The sequence below is a fragment of the Gobio gobio genome (assembly GCF_949357685.1).
Source record: "Gobio gobio genome assembly, chromosome: 2".
Lineage (NCBI taxonomy): Eukaryota > Metazoa > Chordata > Actinopteri > Cypriniformes > Gobionidae > Gobio > Gobio gobio.
The window spans coordinates 4,175,675-4,200,178 of record NC_137098.1 but is presented as its reverse complement, the minus strand read 5'-3'; the positions used below and the strand labels follow the sequence as shown (position 1 = coordinate 4,200,178).

The window sequence follows — 24,504 nt, the reverse complement described above, 5'->3', positions numbered from 1 at the left end:
TAGAGTTAAAAGGAAAATGTCTGATGTTTATTTAAAAACAATTTTAATTTCTAGTCAGATCTTACACTGAGCTAGACTGGATGCCAGCCGAATTTAGCCCCGCCCACAAAAATTTTTGCTCGGGCAATTCGGTCTGGACTCGCTCCATAGAGGAGTAATTATGCCCGAACAGAAACTGTTCGGACCAATGAAATTGTCAGGGCGGGCTTTAGACGATGATGGACAGATGATCAACAGTAACGTAATCATCCACGTCATCGAAGGCTCTTGGGTTGAGTTTGTTCTAATTCTAAACGGAGAACTTGTTCGTATATGCATTCACCTTCACTATTTCTCTCAGAAACGATGATCGTGTTAGTAAGTACTCTGTGTATCCTTAAATTATTTTATTACTGGCAAAGATCGTTTACACTCATCTTTTTCTTGTAACGTTACTTAATCCAGCGTGCGTGCAGACAGGGTTGCCAAGTGTTTTTGCAATGTCGCGCACAATTGCTACTCAAAACTATAGCCCAAAACAATAACTTTCCGGGGGGTTCTCCGGAAAAAAATGGCGTTTGGTTGGCAAAATATGTTATTTTGGCAAGGTTGCCTGCTAAAATTCGCATTCCTGGGTTTATATAATCACATAATTGGGGTCGCTTCAACCCGCGGACATGGAGAAAAACACGGACTTGGCAACACAGTGCAGTTGAGTTCTGTTGACATTTGACAACTAACGTTACGCGTCGCTCCGTTGCTCTGATTGGTTGTGGGTCTATCCAATTGAGGTCTTTCCTGGCTCGGTTGAAACACGCCCATAATCAAAGCTCAATGAAGCGGTACCAGACTCATATTCTGACTAGAATTGAGTATGGCCACCCAGGCTAACACTGAGCTAGTGTGAAGAGTGAAAAGTTTATGAAAACGCAGTGTACCAGCCCTGAAGGCCTCAGAGTCTCTCTCTCATCCCAGACCAGCTCAAAGCTGATATCTGAGAAAGATATTGATGAGTAAAAGCACAGGGCATTATGTGAACATAATAGACAGTTATTTGTTAAGATATAAAAAAAGGTGCCATCAAGAGGGCAATAAGACATGTATTAAAAATACAGACTTTTAATGAACTGAAAATAACTTCTGTCTGCTCTTAGCCTTCACCGTGTACAGAACTGATGGCTTTAGTCACAGATGTAGAAGAACATTAAAATGAATGGACAATTGTTTTGGATAAATTCACTGAAAATAATCTAAGCACTGCTATGGGGCAGCTTTGAAGAAGTGATTAAGTTGTGTTATAATTAACCTGTCTCCATGTTTTTACTAATTTGAAAGCAGACATGATGGCTCTGGTGACTTTTGAATGCACTTTCCAAAAGGCTCCAGAAAATATCTGATCCTGTTGAGGGTCAAAGATCTCAAGCGATGACCAAATGAGTACGATGTGCCGGGAAAGAGCCAGGAAACACCCTGAAGAAAGGTGCTAAAATGGATTATTATCTATCTTACTTATTTTTATCGTTTAGTTTGAGTTGGACCACTATTGTGTTTTAGACCCCAAAAAGGTCTGTTATGATTTTGATTAATTAAGAGAACCACTGATTGTTTGTTTCTTCATATGTGTTTTCTAAAGTGTGTATTGGGTCTCTGAGGAGTGACTGTGGGTCTGGCCTAGGGATGTGTGATGTGTTCCTAAACGCTTGATAGCAGCAAGGTGTCGTGTGTTTGGATTTTGAAGGTATCACACACCCCTAACATGTCGGGAGTGCAGTAACAGTGAGTACTCACTTAGCCCGGCTTCCAGAGATGAAATATGGATTTGTCTTTCATTTTATAGGATATTTTCAGTATGTTTTGGGGAAAACCTTCTGGTCAAGACTGCGGTTCGTAGCTTGACGGAAGCATGCAAGCTGATGGAGGGTAAGAGTGTAACGATGTACACTAGGGCTGTCACTTTACGTTCGAAAATCGATTGCACAATCGATCTGACCAACCAACACAAGTTTCGAAAACGAAAATAGGGAATCGATTTTAACCAAATATGTACACTATTATTTTTGAACGAATTAAACAAATAAAAAAGTTATTAACAGGTATTATTAATATGTTGAAATATGTTTTTAAAACTTGCATGTGTTCATATTGTGAAAATGCTGTGTGCGTAGAAAAGAATGAGCGCTATTTCCTCCAGAATGGAGAGCAGCTTTCTCATTCCTCTCAGCGCCGCTCGCTCAACCCCAAATGCCCTTTGTGACATGCTGGAATTTGTTCTATCTGGAATTATAGGTCTATCTGAAATAAATGGCTATAGGGCTGCCCCAACTAAAGCTTTTTTCCTAGTAGGGTAGTAGTTGTTCATTTAAGCCGTTGTTCACGCGGAGCCAGCGCCTCCATGTCATTGTATGCTATATTTTCTTATTATTTATTGAATCAATGCAATATTAGTCGATAAAACATGATTTATGAAAAGGAACCAGCTTTGCCAGCTGACAGCGAGCCGCTTTTGTGGTGGAAGATTGGCAGTTCGAAATACCCGCACCTTGCGCAGCTGGCAATGAAGTACCTGAGTGTACCTGGAACATCAGTGCGGTCGGAGCGCGTCTTCTCAACAGCTGGGCATATAGTGAATAAAAAACGCTCTGCTCTGGACCCCGAAAATGTTGATAGACTTGTTTTCCTGTCCAATAATTTGTAATAGAGCCTTATTTGCACGTTTCATCAGTAACGCCCGCATAGCCTAAGTGTCGGTTACGGTCAATTAAAAAAAACACATGGCCTGTTCGCAAGCTAAGTTCATTCAAAGTTTCATTTTGAACGGTTGAATAATTACGTTAAATTATTATCCACACGAACTTCACATTCAGTGTAGGCCAGTACATTTTTTAAGCTTTATTTTCAACCTCTTTTCATGGGCTACAATTTTTTTGTTGTTGTTGTGGAATTTATAATGGTAAACACAGCCATGTTAAAGCCTGTAGCTAATGTTTTTCTTTGACGTTATGGCAGTCCACTCTGCTTAATGTTTTTTTTCCCAGAATGTTGCACTCCTGTTTGTCATTGTGCACAAAATAAATCATCAGAAATATTGCTGACTTGTGCGTCTCAAGCGCCCTCTTTACTTTCATCCTAATGCCCGTTAGTTGTCCGTGGATTGGCGTAGGCTATATTTAGCGTTGAAAATGAAAACGTCATTTAAAATCGATTTTAGAATCGATTCAATGAACACTTGTGTCTCAAAAATCGAACAGGATTTTTTTACCAAAGTGACAGCCCTAATGTACACAGACTAGCGTTATGCGTTCGGAGTTGAGCACGATTTTGGGGCGCTGTGGAAACGCAAGAAAATTTTTAAGTCTGATGGGCGCACAATTATGAATCCTTCTTTTGTGTCTAATCTGCTAGACACAATTTTCTTGCCTGGCTAGGTTGCTATCTGTAGAATGTGCAGCGAAACTAACAACAAAGAGTTTATTTCAACAGGAAACTGTGAGAGCAGACACAGCTGCGAAGGCCATGGAAGGGCAACAGACGACACAGCCAGAATGTTTTTATTATCTGAAATAACCACATATGTTTTACCTTCCTTATAGACTATGCAGTCTTTCAACTCAGGGCCAGAGAAAAGCAGCGATGGGAACAGTGTGACTGCACTGTGCAAAATGGCGTCTGGACAAGTAGTGATGGCAAGCCTTGTTTACCCCCAAAAATATTTTTGATGATTATGATTAATGGCTGCATGGGTGATCACGCAGCCAAAGAGGGAATGATACTTAAATACACAAGTTTATGAGGAGGTTACAATATTTGCGCATCTTGATGCGTATTTATATACACACGAAAGCGAGAAAAGGCCTCGAGTAAATCTGAGACCGTTTGAGACCGTGTTTTTTGGAAGACCACCATTCATGGGAATGGAAGGGGGTAAACAATAGCTTACATTAATAGAATTGTGAATTATTGCATAGAGATGTCTTTTCTGTTGTCTAAGGTCTGTGTGCAGGTAAAATTTGGGGAAACCAGCTGGGACTCCTTTACATGACATCAAACCAGGTGATTTCATGTTGATAGAGGGCAACCGGGAGAAGGAGCTGGAAGGCGAAAAGGTAGCTGGGGCTTTACCAAATCCTCCTAACAAACGCTTACCGCCGTAAAAGTGGCTGAGAGGGAGACGTGGGTACACGCAAGCCACTGCAGAAAGTTTTCCACCAGCAGGAAGGGGAGGAGCGAAACCGGAAGTGAAGAAAGCCATGACGAAGTGCCAGGGGAAACAAAGCCTGTACTTTGGCACGGCTGCAGAAACAACAGCTAGAGATAAAGAAGAGCTGCTGGCTTTGTCTGCAAATGTCCCATGTCTGCAAAGCAGTACCACTGACTGTTGTAACACTGAATGAAACTGACTGTTTGATCCCGCAGCAAATGACTGAGATAGTGAGAGCTGCGAAGAACATTGAGCACGGGAAAATCCCAACAAAACATCCCACATCTGACTGCGAGAGGACTGAAGTCAGAGTCTGAGTCAGAATTGACACGGTAGTGGGTGGCATTACAACTAATTTTACCTGCCAGGTTAGAAGATCAAATTACACTTCACCTGCGAAAGTTTGGATTTATGGTTAAGCTTATCATTTTATGCCGAGGGGAGTGTTGGCAGGATGCTGTTACCAAGCTTTGATGAATGTGGGGACGTGCATTTACCAGGTAATGAAAACAAGAAAAAGGATAGACAGAAGATAAAGTTAATTCTGTGATAGGGACTTTACCAGATAGAGCAAATGTGGGTTGGTCTATTTTCCTGGGGGTGGGTGCAGCAGAATCGGTAAACAAGATAAATGGGTTAGGATGGACTGTACTAGCTATAGCTAATAGCACGGAACACGCTTTAACAATGGTAGATGAGGAAATTAAGCAAATCCGAGATGAATATATCCAAAACAGACTAGTTTTAGACATGATAACAGTTGAGATAGGGGGAGTTTGGAAAATGCTTGGGGTATCGTGTTGATTTCATATTCCAGATTATAGTGACAATGTGACCAATATAATTGAGTAGCCTACATGAGACAGGCTGTAAGAAAACCTGAGAGAGGGAAAAATAAATAAATAAAAAGCAGATGACTCATGGTTTTGTTGGATGACAAATCTGAAGGGATGGGGATAGTGGTTATGTTTTATTGTATTGCAGGTTTTTGAAATTGTTGTGCTGATTTGTATGTGTTCACAATGTATTTTTCAACGCATTCCCAGGATAGTTCAACGAGTAGTGAAGCCCAGTGTATCACAACAGATGGTCAAATTAGACATTTATGACGAGTAAGACGAGTGGGCGAAGGAAATAGTGATAGGAGATAGTGACTAGCAAAGAGAAGAATGAAACAAATTAGGGGATTATGTTTTCGTTGGTTTAAATCTGGGCGGCCTTTAGAGGCCTTAGATGTCTAAATATTATAACCATGTTTTTTGTTTGCAGTGAGAGGGGGGCTTTACTCACAAAAATAGCCTATGCATATTTTCTTTCTTCCTTTACAAATGAAAGAGTGTGATGAGAATAGATTATTGAATTATTATTATTATTATTTTTCATTCAGTTTAGATTTTCGTTTTAATCATTTAAACCTTTACTATTACATTTATTCATTTTCATATTTACCCCTTTTTAACCTTACTATTATGTTCACTTATTTTTGAGTTTGCAGTCATATATATATATATATGATGTGATAAAAAGAGGGGATTGTTATGGGAAAATGTAATCATAGCTATACATTAAACATTGCGCATGAAATGTTTATTGATTTGCATATATTCATACAGAACCAGCTTACTGGGTTAAAGGTCATATACAGAATATAGAGAACACGTTCTACACTCAGAGGTCAGGATGGCCTAAACGTAGGGATCAGAGTTAAAATGAACAGCACACTTGGGATTTGAGCAAGTGCTGCTTTTCTTGTCATGTGTGGAAATTTACAGGAGGAGTGACTTTGTTTGGGAAACTGATAAAAAGCTGAGTGCTGTGATGTCTAGTTAGTGCACTCTGCAGACATTGAAGATGGCTGTATGACTGTGACTCATTTCTTGCAAGAAATTAAATCTTTATAAAGACAATTGGGCAAGGTTTTGTCTCTTATTCAGTAATGCGGCGATAGTAGTAATTTTGCCACGACAGGGTTGTTTGATAATTTGTTTTAGGCTCAACTCTGCAATTCTCCATCTGTGATCTTGGAGAGTGTTTGTCCACTCAAACTTACAGATTCGTAGCATCTTTAGATGATTGGAACGTCTTAATTATTGGCCTGATGGTGGAAATGTGGATTTTCAATGCTTTAGCTGTTTTCCTACAGCCACTTTCTATTTTTCTGAAGCTCAATGATCTTTTGCTGCACATCAGAACTATATTCTGTGGTTTTACTCATTGTGATGAATGGTTTAGGGAATTTGGCCTTTGTGTTTCCTCATATTTATACTCATGTGGAACAGGAAGTCATGGCTGGACAATTTCAAGTTCCTAGTCATGCTGGTGTGATAAAAAAGTAAATATGAATGGGAATATTTCAGTACAGAGCCCCGCACATGACATGCAGGAAAGAACTAGTAGGCTAAATCGTAAATGTACCTTAAATTTACAGCCATTTTTGATCATTTTTACCAGGGGTGCCAATAATTCAGTATCAATAACCACAACTGTATTTCTTTTTAAAAGTAGGGTTCCCTGTGTTTCTATTCTAACTCTCATTACTCCGTGGTCCAGTTCTGATGCTCATGTGCCACTGTTGGTGCGTTTGAAAGCCACGTTTCTAGCATCTGTAAAACTGCATTCTACCATCTGAAAAATATATCAAAATGCTCTCAATGCAAAATGCTGAACAGTTAGTTCATGCGTTCATGACCTCAAGGTTATATTATTGTAATGCTCTACTGGGTGGTTGCCCTGCTCGCTTAATAAATAAACTCCAGCTGGTCCAAAACGCAGCAGCTCGAGTTCTTACTAGAACCAGGAAGTGTGACCATATTAGCCCAGTTCTGTCAACACTGCACTGGCTGCCTATTAAACATCGCATACATTTTTAAATCTTACTTATTACTTACAAAGCACTAAATGGTTCAGCTCCCCGATAACATATTATACTCCATCATGTCTACTGCGGTCTCTAAACTCTGGCCAGTTGATAACACAGAGAATATCCAAATCAACAGCAGGCGGTCGATTCTTTTCCTATTTAGCTCCGAAACTCTGGAATAGTCTTCCTTACATTGTTCGGGTTTAAATCTAGACTAAAAGCACACTCTTTACTGTGGCATAAACATAAAACACTTTTTCTATGAAATGATTGTTAGGCTGCATTAACTAGGTCAGCCGGAACCGGGAACACTTCCCATAACACCTGATGTACTCGTGACATCATCAGAAGAACGGCATCTACGCTAATGATAGTCTCTCTGTTTTATCCCGAGGTTTACTGCAGTCAGCCGGATCCGGGCCGTATCCAGTTCAGATGGTGGACCTGCACCCAGAGAAGACCAACACATGACCCTGAAGTGTCTGCAGAGACCACGTCAATACACTCTAAAAAAAAAAAGGTTCTATATTGCACCAAAAATGGTTCTTGGCTCGTAATCATAGGGGAACCTTTTTTAGTGCTATATAGCACCAATTTTGGTGCTTCAGTGGTTCTTCAGCGGTTCTTCAGAGGTTCTTCAGCGGTTCTTCAGAGGTTCTTCACCGGTTCTTTGACTAAGGTGCTATATAGCACCTCTGAAGAACCGCTGAAGAACCACTGAAGCACCAAAATTGGTGCTATATAGCACTAAAAAAGGTTCCCCTATGATTACGAGCCTTTTTTTTAGAGTGTACAACTCCCCCTGAAACTGCCTCATCGACACGGCATCTCAATAAACCCGTCTCCGGCGTGATGACTCCGATTGTTCGAATATTACAATTTAATAATTATTTAATCAACACATCAGCCTCAATAAACCCGTCTCCGGCGTGATGACTCCGATTGTTCGAATATTACAATTTAATAATTATTTAATCAACACATCAGCCTCAATAAACCCGTCTCCGGCGTGTTGTCTTGATCCTTCGAATATTCCGATCTATTATGACCTCCGAGCTGTAAAGCTGCCAGAATAATAATAATAATCATACTCTGTTTGTTAATTGGCCAGAGGAGAACTGCCCCCCCGACTGAGCCTGGTTTCTCCCAAGGTTTATTTTTCTCCATTAGGTCACCTGATGGGGTTTTGGTTTCCTTGCCACTGTTGCCTCTGGCTTGGCGTGCTCAGTTGGGGACACTACACTTTTCTAAAATTTTCAACTAAATATCGAAATAAATCTAATTATTAAACTAAATTAACCATATAAACTAAATTACTGATCTAATTACTGATCTAAAGCCCACACTGCCACTGTATGATAATTGAAATGAACTGATGACATAACCGTTTTCTCCAGAATGGCTGAATAAAATTATGTTGCATTATTTTCCTGTTTAACACTGTAAAGCTGCTTGGAAACAATCTGCATTGTTAAAAGCGCTATATAAAAAAGTTGACTTGACTTGACTTTCGGCGCTGGACAGGGGTCAGCATGGGCTGGTCAGCGGCCCTGCCGCCCCATACACAACAAACTGAGATGCTCTGTGTATTCTGACACCTTTCTATCAGAACCAGCATTAACTTCTTGAGCAGTTTGAGCTCCAGTAGCTTGTCTGTTTGATCACACGGGCATCAATGAGCCTCGGCCGCCCATGACCCTGTGGCCGGTTCTCCACTGGTCCTTCATGACCCTGTGGCCGGTTCTCCACTGGTCCTTCATGACCCTGTGGCCGGTTCTCCACTGGTCCTTCATGACCCTGTGGCCGGTTCTCCACTGGTCCTTCATGACCCTGTGGCCGGTTCTCCACTGGTCTTTCATGACCCTGTGGCCGGTTCTCCACTGGTCCTTCATGACCCTGTGGCCGGTTCTCCACTGGTCCTTCATGACCCTGTGGCCGGTTCTCCACTGGTCCTTCATGACCCTGTGGCCGGTTCTCCACTGGTCCTCCATGACCCTGTGGCCGGTTCTCCACTGGTCCTTCATGACCCTGTGGCCGGTTCTCCACTGGTCCTTCATGACCCTGTGGCCGGTTCTCCACTGGTCCTCCATGACCCTGTGGCCGGTTCTCCACTGGTCCTTCATGACCCTGTGGCCGGTTCTCCACTGGTCCTCCATGACCCTGTGGCCGGTTCTCCACTGGTCCTCCAAGACCCTGTGGCCGGTTCTCCACTGGTCCTCCATGACCCTGTGGCCGGTTCTCCACTGGTCCTTCATGACCCTGTGGCCGGTTCTCCACTGGTCCTTCATGACCCTGTGGCCGGTTCTCCACTGGTCCTCCATGACCCTGTGGCCGGTTCTCCACTGGTCCTCCATGACCCTGTGGCCGGTTCTCCACTGGTCCTTCATGACCCTGTGGCCGGTTCTCCACTGGTCCTCCATGACCCTGTGGCCGGTTCTCCACTGGTCCTCCATGACCCTGTGGCCGGTTCTCCACTGGTCCTCCATGACCCTGTGGCCGGTTCTCCACTGGTCCTTCATGACCCTGTGGCCGGTTCTCCACTGGTCCTTCATGACCCTGTGGCCGGTTCTCCACTGGTCCTTCATGACCCTGTGGCCGGTTCTCCACTGGTCCTCCATGACCCTGTGGCCGGTTCTCCACTGGTCCTCCATGACCCTGTGGCCGGTTCTCCACTGGTCCTCCATGACCCTGTGGCCGGTTCTCCACTGGTCCTTCATGACCCTGTGGCCGGTTCTCCACTGGTCCTTCATGACCCTGTGGCCGGTTCTCCACTGGTCCTCCATGACCCTGTGGCCGGTTCTCCACTGGTCCTCCATGACCCTGTGGCCGGTTCTCCACTGGTCCTTCATGACCCTGTGGCCGGTTCTCCACTGGTCCTCCATGACCCTGTGGCCGGTTCTCCACTGGTCCTTCATGACCCTGTGGCCGGTTCTCCACTGGTCCTTCATGACCCTGTGGCCGGTTCTCCACTGGTCCTCCATGACCCTGTGGCCGGTTCTCCACTGTTCCTTCATGACCCTGTGGCCGGTTCTCCACTGGTCCTTCATGACCCTGTGGCCGGTTCTCCACTGGTCCTTCATGACCCTGTGGCCGGTTCTCCACTGGTCCTCCATGACCCTGTGGCCGGTTCTCCACTGGTCCTTCATGACCCTGTGGCTGGTTCTCCACTGGTCCTTCATGACCCTGTGGCCGGTTCTCCACTGGTCCTCCATGACACTGTGGCCGGTTCTCCACTGGTCCTTCATGACCCTGTGGCCGGTTCTCCACTGGTCCTTCATGACCCTGTGGCCGGTTCTCCACTGGTCCTTCATGACCCTGTGGCTGGTTCTCCACTGGTCCTTCATGACCCTGTGGCCGGTTCTCCACTGGTCCTCCATGACCCTGTGGCCGGTTCTCCACTGGTCCTTCATGACCCTGTGGCCGGTTCTCCACTGGTCCTCCATGACCCTGTGGCCGGTTCTCCACTGGTCCTCCATGACCCTGTGGCCGGTTCTCCACTGGTCCTCCATGACCCTGTGGCCGGTTCTCCACTGGTCCTCCATGACCCTGTGGCCGGTTCTCCACTGGTCCTCCATGACATGTGGCCGGTTCTCCACTGGTCCTCCATGACCCTGTGGCCGGTTCTCCACTGGTCCTTCATGACCCTGTGGCCGGTTCTCCACTGGTCCTCCATGACCCTGTGGCCGGTTCTCCACTGGTCCTCCATGACATGTGGCCGGTTCTCCACTGGTCCTCCATGACATGTGGCCGGTTCTCCACTGGTCCTCCATGACCCTGTGGCCGGTTCTCCACTGGTCCTCCATGACATGTGGCCGGTTCTCCACTGGTCCTCCATGACCCTGTGGCCGGTTCTCCACTGGTCCTTCATGACCCTGTGGCCGGTTCTCCACTGGTCCTCCATGACATGTGGCCGGTTCTCCACTGGTCCTCCATGACCCTGTGGCCGGTTCTCCACTGGTCCTCCATGACCCTGTGGCCGGTTCTCCACTGGTCCTTCCTTGGAGCACTTTTGATAGAGACTGACCACTGCAGACCGGGAACACCCCACAAGAGCTGCAGTTTTGGAGATGCTCTGACCCAGTCGTCTAGCCGTCACAATCTGGCCCTTGTCAAACTCACTCAAATCCTTACGCTTGCCCATTTTTCCTGCTTCTAACACATCAACTCTGAGGACAAAATGTTCACTTGCTGCCTAATATATCCCACCCACTAACAGAGATCATCAGTGTTATTCACTTCATAATGTTATGTCTGATCGGTGTAAGCAAAAGTAATAGTGATGGTGAACAAAATGCTAAACCTCTCTGAAACATACAGCAATATGATAGATGTGTGTCAGTTTGTAAGAGTTTTAGATCCTCAAGTCAATCCTTGAATCCTGAGTCCAGTCCAGGATTTCTCACTCCATATATCACAGGTCCGTAACCACCATAGGCATTGAGGGGGACAATGACAATGGGACAACCCCAATATTAGATATTTTTTAATGCTGCTCAACGTTACACACCACTTTTGATTTTAGGATGACATACATCTTAAAAATGTACATTTTAAGCGTGGCCTGCCCTTCGTCAATGTCAAAATGATGGCCAATCAGATCAAAGAAGGCGGGGCTTAAGTACTAGGCTTTAATTTAATTAGGACATTTAAGTAGCTTTTATAAACATGACTTCGAAAAAAACATTACTGATGTTCATCTTGAGGCAAAACAATGGCACTGACCATTTTTAAGATATGCAAGTTGCTTTAAGTTAAAACAGCGCAAACATGCATTTTAGTCTGAGATACGCTTAAGCCTTGCCTGTGAAATCGTGGGTAATTGTTTTGGTAAAACGTACACTGTAAAAAAAAAAATCAGATCTCCAATTGAACATTTTCTAGTGACCGATCTCATCGAAATTTTTCAGTTGGCCAAATTGAATTTCTGTGAATTGATGCAATTTTATGCACAGAAATTCAATTTGGCTGACTAAAAAATTTAGATGTGATCGGTCACTAGAAAATGTTCAATTGGAGACCTGATTTTTTTTTAATAGTGTAATATTTTGAGTGGATTATGTATGCATGCATGTTTATTTAATTCTATTTTTCAGTTCAAAGATACCTAAGCATTCATCTCATCCAACAATGTCTTTGTTTTGTGTTATTATAATGGCTGGAATTAGATAACAGGAATAGCAAGTAAGAAAAATAATAATCTGTTCTGCCATTGTTTACCAAAAGATAGAGAGAGGTTTGTCCTTATGTAAGCAGTCTTTAATCTCTCAGGATATTCACCTGTGTGTCCACAAGGTGGAGCTTTTGGCTTGGATATGTGTGCAGTTTTTACTCACAGTAAGGACAATAATAATAATAAAGAACAGGCATGTCCAAACAAGCCCCTGTTATTTCGGCTAGTGGTATCATTTTATTGCTACATTTTTAATAATTCCATGACAATTTTCATTCTTAAAAATGCTTATTTTAAACTAAACTCTTCAAAATCATTCCAACTCTTTATCAAAGATCCCAAACAGGACCACACTGCAAAACATGCTTTTCTTATTTAGTACTTTTGTCTTGTTTTTAGTCTAAATATCTAAAAAATAATAATAATCAAGATGCATTTACTAGATCAGTGAAATGACAGAAGATTTTTTTTTTCTTGTTTTCTGGAAAATCAAATCAAAATGAAGTGAGTTTTTGCTTATAAAAATTATCTTGTTTCTGATTGAAATCTTGTTTGGGACAGAAACAAGATTATTTTTATAAGTAAAAACTCACTTCATTTTTATTTGATTTTCCAGAAAACAAGAAAAAATATGTCATTTTACGTATCAAGTAAATGCATCTTGATTTTAAGAATTTAGATATTTGGACTGGAAACAATACATAAACACATAGTAATAAAAGCAGTGTAGACAGGACACTGGGGTGGATTAGAATAATTTGTTTAGCAGTGTCAGACCCAAGACAAGTGGATAAAAAGCCTGTGCGCGTGTTGAACTGGATGTATCCTGATAGCCATAGTCTGTCCTGCAGGGGTTTTGGACCTCTTTAAGAGGGATGGGTTCATCATCTGCTTTGAGTCCATGCAGGCGGTCTCTTACCTAATGAAACATACGTCAGTCTTCAGTGAGCAAACAGGGCAGTATTTGATGTGAGTTTTGTCCTGCTCTTACCGCCTCCACCTCTCTGAACACTCGCAGCAGGTTTCGTCCCAGAGCATCTCTGATCTCTTCATCTGACCACTGACGTCTGAGCAGTTCCGCCACCAGGTCTGGGTACTTCGACACGTCCTCTAGACCAACTGGCACCCTGTTCAAAACCAGAGCCTTATTTATTTATTAGTTATGTATGCCGTCCTGTTTACTTGTCCATGTTTTAAACAATTAAAGGCGGTTTATAACAGCCTAAACATGCTTTACGAAAGTGAAATGCATTAAAAGGGAACATATTATGCCCCTTTTTACAAGATGTAATATGAGTCTCATGTGTGTGAAGAGTGTGTGTGAAGTTTCAGCTCAAAATACCCCACAGATCATTTATTATATCATGTTGTAAATGCATCATGGGCGGAGTCTGTCAGCAGTTGAGGGCGGAGTCTATGTTAATAGGGTGGAGTCTGTCAGCAGTTGAGGGCGGGTCTATGTTAATAGGGTGGAGTCTGTCAGCAGTTGAGGGCGGAGTCTATGTTAATAGGGTGGAGTCTGTCAGCAGTTGAGGGCGGGTCTATGTTAATAGGGTGGAGTCTGTCAGCAGTTGAGGGCGGGTCTATGTTAATAGGGCGGAGTCTGTCAGCAGTTGAGGGCGGGGTCTATACTAATAGGGCGGAGTCTGTCAGCAGTTGAGGGCGGGGTCTATGCTAATAGGGCGGAGTCTGTCAGCAGTTGAGGGCGGGGTCTATGCTAATAGAGTGGAGTCTGTCAGCAGTTGAGGGTGGGGTCTATGTTAATAGGGCAGAGTCTGTCAGCAGTTGAGGGTGGGGTCTATGTTAATAGGGCAGAGTCTGTTAGTGGTTGAGGGTGGGGTCTATGTTAATAGAGGGGAGTCTGTCAGCAGTTGAGGGTGGGGTCTATGCTAATAGGGCGGAGTCTGTCAGCAGTTGAGGGTGGGGTCTATGTTAATAGGGCGGAGTCTGTCAGCAGTTGAGGGTGGGGTCTATGTTAATAGGGCAGAGTCTGTTAGTGGTTGAGGGTGGGGTCTATGTTAATAGAGGGGAGTCTGTCAGCAGTTGAGGGTGGAGTCTATGCTAATAGGGCGGAGTCTGTCAGCAGTTGAGGGTGGGGTCTATGCTAATAGGGCGGAGTCTGTCAACAGTTGAGGGTGGGGTCTATGCTAATAGGGTGGAGTATGTCAGCAGTTGAGGGTGGGGTCTATGTTTATAGGGCGGAGTCTGTCAGCAGTTAAGGGTGGGGTCTATGTTAATAGAGGGGAGTCTTTCAGCAGTTGAGGGTGGAGTCTATGCTAATAGGGCGGAGTCTGTCAGCAGTTGAGGGTGGGGTCTATGTTTATAGGGCGGAGTCTGTCAGCAGTTAAGGGTGGGGTCTATGTTAATAGAGGGAAGTCTGTCAGCAGTTGAGGGTGGAGTCTATGCTAATAGGGCGGAGTCTGTCAGCAGTTGAGGGCGGGGTCTATGCTAATAGGGCGGAGTCTGTCAGCAGTTGAGGGCGGGGTCTAGGCTAATAGAGTGGAGTCTGTCAGCAGTTGAGGGTGGGGTCTATGTTAATAGGGCGGAGTCTGTTAGTGGTTGAGGGTGGGGTCTATGCTAATAGGGCGGAGTCTGTCAGCAGTTGAGGGTGGGGTCTATGTTAATAGAGGGGAGTCTGTCAGCAGTTTAGGGTGGAGTCTATGCTAATAGGGCGGAGTCTGTCAGCAGTTGAGGGTGGGGTCTATGCTAATAGGGCGGAGTCTGTCAACAGTTGAGGGTGGGATCTATGCTAATAGGGCGGAGTCTGTAAGCAGTTGAGGGTGGGGTCTATGCTAATAGGGCGGAGTCTGTCAGCAGTTGAGGGTGGGGTCTATGTTAATAGGGCGGAGTCTGTCAGCAGTTGAGGGCGGGTCTATGCTAATAGGGCGGAGTCTGTCAGCAGTTGAGGGTGGGATCTATGCTAATAGGGCGGAGTCTGTAAGCAGTTGAGGGTGGGGTCTATGCTAATAGGGTGGAGTCTGTCAGCAGTTAAGGGTGGGGTCTATGTTAATAGGGCGGAGTCTGTCAGCAGTTGAGGGTGGGGTCTATGCTAATAGGGCGGAGTCTGTCAGCAGTTGAGGGCGGGTCTATGCTAATAGGGCGGAGTCTTTCAGCAGTTGAGGGTGGGGTCTATGCTAATAGGGCAGAGTCTGTCAGTAGTTGAGGGCGGGGTCTATGCTATTAGGGCGGAGTCTTTCTGCAGTCGTGGGCAGGGCCTAAACATATGTGACATCACACTGCAAGAATCTGCAAACGGCTTGTTCTGAGACGCTGCTTATGATTTATGGGGATTAGAAAAGAGGAGTGGGTGGATTTTTACCATTATAGCGTGGTTGTGTACACACACTGCCGACACACATTTCTGTTCAAACACCATGTAAAAGTGAATTTTTCATAATAGGTCCCCTTTTAAATGAAAGAGCAGGCAGTCTATCCACTCATGCTTACCTTGGCACACCATCATAATCTCCTCCAAATCCAATGATACTAGCGTCAGCCACTTTCCTGATATGGTCAAAGTGATCTGGATTTCACACACAGAAGCGGAGTCACATATGAACGTCTTGCCTGATTTATGAAGAGGAGGCAGAAACTGAGGTGGCTTTAACTCACCAGCCACATCCGAGATGTTAGCCTCCTTTTGGCAGGTTACATAATCATTATAAAAATTAACCATGACAATCCCCTGCTTTCTTTTCTGGAACAGAAACGTTTTTGGAAAATTACACTTTTATACACGACCAAATCACAAACCACATTTCTAAATTTTCCGTAAAATATGGGTGTTTGTGTGTTTTATTAGTCAGATGGTCTACTCTGTTGTGATTGGTCTACTCTGCTCTGATTGGTCAGATGACCCAGTCTGTTGTGATTGATATACTCTGCTCTGATTGGTCAGTTCGCTCACTCTGTTGTAATTGGTCTACTCTGCTTTGTTTTACTGTCCATTTAAAGTTATAACCAAATATTGATAATGTGGAAGTTACTGTCATTTGCCTTGGTGTGACATTTTGCAGACAATACAAAGGCTGAATCATTTACTAAAACATCTAAATGCCAGATTTCCAGTGTCCTACCTATAATTAATAGGGCTGGACAACTAAAAATCTTTAAAGTCATTTTTGTTTGCCTTTGTGGGGCCGAATCACAGCCATGCTGATATTACAGTACAACAACAGTCTCACACATGTGGTGTTTATAATTTATTACTAATGTTTGCCCTGTCCTTATCTTTCATAGCATCTTTTTATATCAATTGCATATCACATGCTTGTTTTATGAATATGACAGTGTAAGTGCCTCTTTGTCTTTTGGGGCAAGAAACTCTGTTATCTAACAGCTTGAGGTTGTAAACGTACCACTTCCATGAGAACGTCATCAGGGACATTTCTCTTGCTTTTGCAGATGCTGTAGGCAGAAGAGTGGCTGAAGATAACCGGGGCTTGGGAGATCTCCAGCACCTGCTTCATCACCGCCTCGGACACATGAGCCAGGTCAATCAGCATCCCAATGCGGTTCATTTCCTGGATCACTCGCTGAAAGGGTCAATCAAATCGGTCACCATAGCAATAATAAGTCAAGCTTTCTCTAAAAGAGGACCTATTTTAACTCCCACTGGCGGGACACCTGGCACTCTTTTTTTGATCGCCTTTTTTCGTATCATATATTTTCGAATATTATCATTCGAAAGCTTACGAACTCAAAATTCATCCTGTGGAAACCATTTTGAAATTTCGTTACCATGGAAATGGTACTTTAAATTCTTCTAGAGGGCTCCTCCCCTACACTGAAAAAAATGATTATGGCCCGATTAAATTAAGCATAATTAATTTGTGCTCATTTAAATAATTTTAATTTAGTTTTTTTTCTATTTAATTTTGGATTAATTGGATTCATGGGAATTGCATGTGTTTTTGTTTAAATTGAGATCAAATAAATTGATTGCGACCTCTTACGATAAATTTTTTTAGTAAATTCAACAAATAATTTTTTTCAGTGTAGTGGGCGGTGTCATGTTTCATATTACAACATTTATTTTAACTACTTTATAATCAAAATCTTTTCTAATCTTGACAAAACGCATATCGTCGGAAAGGTCTGAGTCTCAAGGTTCCATATTTGGTGACTGTTTTGTGACATTTGGACAGAAATTTACAGGAAAATGCATTAAAAAAACAATCAATGGAATTTTAATGACACCCGGTGGCTATTTTTGGTACAGCGCCTAAACAAAATCTCATGGGAACTTAATTTTTGTGATATCAACTTCAAATTTGGAACACAACTTGATTAGACATATGGCTTTGATTTTATAGTAATTTTAGATTAAAACATTTTTGTAAAATATATATTTTATATAAAATAAAAAATATTTAGTCAAGTATTTTTAATTTACAGTAAATTTAAACTTCCATAATGTTTTCATTCTTTCATATTTTGAATTGCTTTCACTTCAGCAATAATCTGTCTGCTTTCAAACAAGACCAAACTTAGGTCTGTATTCCAAATATTTATATTCTCAAAAAGGGGGTGACAGTTAAACCACCATTAAATGCTTTACGTTAATAATATATATATTTGATTCTAAAGTTAGTCCAGAAAGGTGGGTTTAGAGAAACTGAGCCGTTTTCAGACTCTTTAAAGAAATGGTGGTGTGCAATGTATATTATGAGTTGTTGTTTTTTACCTTTTATGCATGTAAATCTATGAGACGAAAAACTAAAAAAAGAACCTTTAATAGCATAACAGGGACACTTTCAGAAAAAGTAACGGGCTGTAACTACACTCTAAAAAATGCTGTTAAAAATAACCCAAGTTGGGTTGAAAATGGACTAACCCAGCAATTGGGTTGTCTTAAGCAAACATTTAACCCAACCGCTGGGTTAAAACAACCCAAATGCTGGGTTAGTCCATTTTCAACCAAACTTGGGTTATTTTTAAAGGATTAGTTCACTTTTAAATAAACTTTTGCTGATAATTTACTCACCCCCATGTCATCCAAGATGTCCATGTCTTTCTTTCTGCAGTCGAGAAGAAATGAGGTTTTGGATGAAAACTGTCCAGGGTTTTTCTCCATATAATGGACTTCAATGGGCTCCAAACGGTTCAAATGACAGTTTCAGTGCAGCTTCAAAGGGCTTTAAACGACACCAGATGATGAATAAGGGTCTGATCTAGACAAACCTTCAGCTTCTGAGAGAAACCCAGCAGTATTTATGCTATTATTTTACCTCTTATCAGACGAACGTGATCATCTCTGAGCTCAGTCATAACTTCCGCTGAGTGAGGTCAAATACGAGCGTAGTCATAGATGTATATGTAGATGCCTCATTAGCGCCTGCACGGATCAGTAGAATGAGGCTTCTACGATTGATATTTCTACTGTATAACCATGATCGTATTTGACCTCACTCAGCGGAAGTTATGGCTGAGCTCAGAGATGATCACGTTCGTCTGATAAGAGGTAAAATAATAGCATAAATACTGCTGGGTTTCTCTCAGAAACTGATGGTTTGGTTAGATAAGACCCTTATTCATCATCTGGTGTCGTTTAAAGCCCTTTGAAGCTGCACTGAAACTGTCATTTGAACCGTTTGGGTCCCATTGAAGTCCATTATATGGAGAAAAACCCTGGACTGTTTTCATCTAAAACCTTAATTTCTTTTCGACTGCAGAAAGAAAGACATGGACATCTTGGATGACATGGGGGTGAGTAAATTATCAGCAAAAGTTTATTTAAAAGTGAACTAATCCTTTAACCCAGCATTTTTTAGAGTGTAATTAAAGTATTTTTTTTATATCAGTCCAAAGTATAATTTTTGCTTTAGTTGACATAAAAGCATTTCCAGGTGTGTCTAACCTTGCCGAAATCAGACAAGCCATTATGCTGTACAGGCTCAGATCCAGTGTCCACCAGCCAGTTATCTGACCTAGAAGGAAGTGAGAACAAAGGACAGTAAAGGGGAAGAATCGATACGTGCACTAATGTGGTTTTCTACTGAAACCTGGTGGAGCTTTCGCTTCAACTCCCACTTTCTTTCTAGATAATTTCCATGAACTTTATGCAAATGCTGGTAAGAGTTGAAGAACAAGCCTGGGATTTCCCTTAAAATTCGCAGCTATGACAAAAAATAACAGCTTCGGGCGTGTCACATTTAATGAAGCTCCTCTGGCAGATTTTCCGTTTAGCCTGTTATTTTCTCACCTCGCAGGAACAACCAGTATGTGCATTTCTGAATGCGTGGTTTCATCTTAGCTTATCTTCCTACATCAAGTGCCAAAGAAATGCTCGCCCGAGAGTTTCCACTCACCAGGGTGTGTTACAGCTGTGTGTGAGCGTGAGATAGCGGACGCCCAGCTGGTACATAATGCGCAAGGTCCCCAAACTGCTGTCGATCGAATGGCCACCCTCCACTCCAATCAGACTGGCTGTTTTGTTTTGCTCAAAGGCTTCCATTATGTCTATAGCACAGATTAGTTTATGGTTATTAGAAAGTATATACAATTATAAATACACATACATTATCTCAGTGTGTGTTGCTTTTGTATGTTACACTTTAAGTACTGCGGAATATGAATTAACTACATGTATTTACTATAGGGTTATGGTTAGGTATATAGGGGTTGGTTTAGGGTTATTTACTGTTGTCAATACAATACAAATATTAGAGCGGCACGATTCTGGATGAATTGAAAATCATTAATTTTTTTGTTGAAAATAGAGATCACGAAAATATTTAGTTCATTTGAATTAATTGTGAATGATTCAATGGCTCATTCATAACTGGACCATTACTGGTTGAATCAGCGTTTTTGAATGAATCTCTTGAATGAATGATTCAATGACTCATTCGTAAATACTTCACTTGTTTCATTACTGGATGAATCAGTGTTTTTAAATGAATCTATTGAATGAATGATTCAATGACTCACTCATAAAGACTTCACTTGCTTCATTACTGGGTGAATCAGTGTTTTTGAACGAATCTCTTGAATGAATGATTCATTGACACACTCATAAAGACGTCACTTGTTTAATTACTGGATGAATCAGTGTTTTTGAACAAACCTCTTGAATGAATGATTCAATGATTCACTCATACAGACTTAACTTGTTTCATTACTGGATGAATCAGTGTTTTTGAATGAATCTCTTGAATTAATGATTCAATGACTCATTCGTAAATACTTCACTTGTTTCATTACTGAATGAATCAGTGTTTTTAAATGAATCTCTTGAATAAATGATTCAATGACTCACTCATAAAGACTTCACTTGTTTCATTACTGGATGAATCAGTGTTTTTGAACAAATCTCTTGAATGAATGATTCAATGACTCGCTCATAAAGACGTCACTTGATTCATTACTGATGAATCAGCGTTTTTGAACAAATCTCGAGTGAATGATTCAATGACTCACTCATAAAGACTTCACTTGTTTCATTACTGGATGAATCAGTGTTTTTGAACAAATCTCTTGAATGAATGATTCAATGACTCACTCATAAAGACGTCACTTGATTCATTACTGATTTTATCACTTTCCCGCTTCTTAAAAAGTTACATAATTTGAGGTATCGTTCAAGTTTAATCAAAAATGGTAATTGCACTGAAAACATTATTGTATTCCATTTTGAAGTTTATTTGATTCCCCTGTTACAATGATTTGTATTTACTGCTCTTACCGTGACTGCTAGCAGCAAATTTGAAAACCTCTGGGTATTCATGACACATCCTGTGGATTACATCAATCTGCTCCAAGGTCTGTCTGACTGCGTCTTTGTACTGGGTATCACATGGTACATAAGCGGCCCAGAACTGCAACAGAAAAACAAGTTCAATTCGTCGACTACGTTGAATGTTCCTATGATTTGTATGTGTGTGTGTGTGTGTGTGGGCATGTTTTTGTGAAATATCAGGACACAAATGTGTATAATGACATGGGTATTACAAAAAGAGGGTGAAATATGAGGACGTTCCCCATGTCCTCACTTTTCAAAATGCTTATAAATCACAGAATGAGTTGTTTTCACAGAAAGTGAACTGCACAGTCTCCTGTGATGGGTAGGTTTAGGGGCAGGGGCAGTGTGTGTGTGTGTGTGTGTGTGTGTGTGTGTGTGTGTGTGTGTGTGTGTGTGTGTGTGTGTGTGAGGGGTAGGTTTAGGTGCAGGGGCAGTGTGTGTGTGTGTGTGTGTGTGAGGGGTAGGTTTAGGGGCAGGGGCAGTGTGTGTGTGTGTGTGATGGGTAGGTTTAGGGGCAGTGCGTGTGTGTGTGTGTGTGTGTGTGTGTGTGTGTGTGTGTGTGTGTGTGTGTGTGTGTGTGTGTGTGTGTGTGTGTGTGATGGGTAGGTTTAGGGGCAGGGGCAGTGCGTGTGTGTGTGTGTGTGTGTGTGTGTGTGTGTGTGTGTGTGTGTGTGTGATGGGTAGGTTTAGGGGCAGGGGCAGTGTGTGTGTGTGTGTGTGTGTGTGTGATGGGTAGGTTTAGGGGCTGTGTGTGTGTGTGTGTGTGTGTGTGATGGGTAGATTTAGGGGCAGTGTGTGTGTGTGTGTGTGTGTGTGTGTGTGTGTGTGTGTGTGTGTGTGTGTGTGTGTGTGTGTGTGTGTGTGTGTGTGTGTGTGTGTGTCTGTGTGTGTGATGGGTAGGTTTAGGGGCAGGGGCAGTGTGTGTGTGTGTGTGTGTGATGGGTAGGTTTAGGGGCAGTGTGTGTGTGTGTGTGTGTGTGTGTGATGGGTAGGTTTAGGGGCAGGGGCAGTGTGTGTGTGTGTGTGTGTGTGTGTGTGTGTGTGTGTGTGTGTGTGTGTGTGTGTGTGTGTGTGTGTGTGTGTGTGTGTGTGTGTGTGTGTGTGTGTGTGTGTGTGTGTGTGTGTGTGTGTGTGTGTGTGTGTGTGTGTGATGGGTAGGTTTAGGGGCAGTGTGTGTGTGTGTGTGTGTGTGATGGGTAGGTTTAGGGGCAGGGGCAGTGTGTGTGTGTGTGTGTGTGTGTGTGTGTGTGTGTGTGTGATGGGTAGGTTTAGGGGCAGGGTCAGTGTAAGGGGATAGAAAATACAGTTTGTACGGTATAAAAACCATTACGCCTATGGAATGTCCCCACATTTCACAAAAACAAACGTGTGTGTGTGTGTGTGTGTGTGTGTGTGTGTGTGTGTGTGTGTGTGTGTGTGTGTGTGTGTGTGTGTGTGTGTGTGTGTGTGTGTGTGTGTGTGTTGTACCTGTGCTGAGAGGTGCCCTTCTTTGATTTTTGGGATGTTGGTGTGTGTGGAGTTTAGTGTGTACAAGTCCACCGTGTTGAGCTGATTATTAAACCTGCTCCTCATCTGCCAGGGCAGGTCATTGTGTCTGTTTTTAAAAGAAACCACAAATTACTTTCAAACAGAAGCATAGATAATAAGAGAACAAATGAAAATTTCCCTTATGTGAATTACACATTCCATTCCTATTTTTATCTTTCCTTTCTGTTGGCTCTATTTGTACCAACAAAACATTTGGAAATTGAAACATGATGTTTACCGGCACTAATTATCATAGATGAGCTATGAGATATACTTTAGGAGAAATCGAAGAACGAACTGGTGTGATGTCATTTAGAACAAAATCAGCCATAGATGGATGGATGGATGGATGGATGGATGGATGGATGGATGGATGGATGGATGGATGGATGGATGGATGGATGGATAGATAGATAGATAGATAGATAGATAGATAGATAGATAGATAGATAGATAGATAGATAGATAGATAGATAGATAGATAGATAGATAGATAGATAGATAGATAGATAGATAGATAGATAGATAGATAGATAGATAGATAGATAGATAGATAGATAGATAGATAGATAGATAGATACTCAAGTCCATTAGATAGATAGATAGATAGATAGATAGATAGATAGATAGATAGATAGATAGATAGATAGATAGATAGATAGATAGATAGATAGATAGATAGATAGATAGATAGATAGATAGATAGATAGATAGATAGATAGATAGATAGATAGATAGATAGATAGATAGATAGATAGATAGATAGATGTCTTGGTGAAGCATTAAGAGTTCCTTTCACTGGAACTAAGGGGCCAAGCCCAACCCCTGAAAAACAACCCCACCCCATAATCCCCCCTCCACCAAACTTTACACTTGGCACAATGCAGTCAGGCGAGTCCCGTTCTCCTGGCAACCGCCAAACCCAGACTCGTCCATGGGATTGTCAGACAGAGAAGCGTGATTGGTCACTCCAGAGAACACGTCTCCACTGCTCTAGAGTCCAGTGGCGGCGCGCTTTACCCCACTGCATCCCACGCTTTGCATTGCACTTGGTGATGTAAGGCTTGGATGAGCTGCTCGGCCATGGAAACCCATTCCCTGAAGCTCTACACACTGATCTTGAGCTCATCTGAAGGACACAGAAGTTTGGAGGTCTGGAGCGAATTCTGTGACCCTCAGCATGTGCTGACCCCGCTCTGTGACCCTCAGCATGTGCTGACCCCGCTCTGTGACCCTCAGCATGTGCTGACCCCGCTCTGTTGCTGTTGTTCCCAATCGCTTCCACTTTGTTATAATCCCACTAACAGTTGAGCGTGGAATATTTAGTAGGGAGGAAATGTCCCGAATGGACTTGAGTTCTCTGAGCTCCTGAGAGCGGCTCATTCTCTCACTAATGTGTGTAGAAGCGTCTGCAGGCCTAGAGCTTGATTTATACACCTGTGGCCATGGAAGTCAGATAGATAGACAGATAGATAGACTTACCCATCTATAAGTGGGGTGTCAGCCATCAGACTCAGTGCGCGATCCTTATATTCGTCTGCTAAAGAGTTGATTGTAAAAGCCCAGAGCACTAAACACACAGTCCTGGTCCAGTCCATCATCAGCACTGTGTTTAGCCACTCGATAACCTTTAATTATGAACTGCTCCTCAAATAACCCAATTTATCTCACCTCTTGTTTTTAACTGACTACTTATATCCACAGATGTATCTTCTCTCTCTCTCTCTCTCTGTATCTCTACACTAAGGCTAAATGACCAGTGTCAGGGATTAACAAGACGTGTGTCATGTTGCACTGAATGACAGTTAATGTGTAATTTTGGGTTGTAAAATTGTCCCATAAAAGCCATGTCTTTATTTTTAATGATAGAGCAAAGTGACGTAAGTGTGCGTTTGCAGTTTCTTGTTTAAAGTCCATCTGAGGCCCGAGCGCTCACACACCAGTACCTTCAGAGAGACATGACGTTCATCTTTAGGAGATGTGAATGATGGGGAGTCTCTATTATCAACCAGTGGCCGATGGAGATC

General features: G+C 42.6%; 3 protein-coding genes across 6 annotated transcripts in view; 2 read left to right on the top strand and 1 right to left on the bottom strand.

The window, feature by feature from the left end:
* The window catches only part of drd4b (dopamine receptor D4b), a 473,608-nt gene that overhangs the window by 280,116 nt on the left and 168,988 nt on the right, over window positions 1-24,504 (top strand). The gene's annotated exons all lie outside the window — the stretch shown is intronic.
* On the bottom strand, window positions 12,417-24,078 carry dpep1 (dipeptidase 1; the record flags this gene model as incomplete). Its single annotated transcript, XM_079837985.1, has 10 exons — window positions 12,417-13,126; window positions 13,199-13,334; window positions 15,655-15,730; window positions 15,820-15,904; window positions 16,566-16,742; window positions 19,067-19,136; window positions 19,518-19,668; window positions 20,894-21,026; window positions 22,418-22,544; window positions 23,960-24,078. 10 exons carry the CDS (start codon window positions 24,076-24,078, stop codon window positions 12,956-12,958), a joined length of 1,245 nt encoding a protein of 414 aa, XP_079694111.1. The 3' UTR covers window positions 12,417-12,955.
* sult5a1 (sulfotransferase family 5A, member 1) overlaps window positions 16,647-24,504 on the top strand; it is a 29,163-nt gene continuing 21,305 nt past the window's right edge. Inside the window, exon 1 of the mRNA XM_079837999.1 lies at window positions 16,647-16,700. Coding sequence (XP_079694125.1) covers window positions 16,692-16,700 — 9 coding nt within the window. The 5' untranslated portion in view covers window positions 16,647-16,691. The remainder of the gene's footprint in view (window positions 16,701-24,504) is intronic.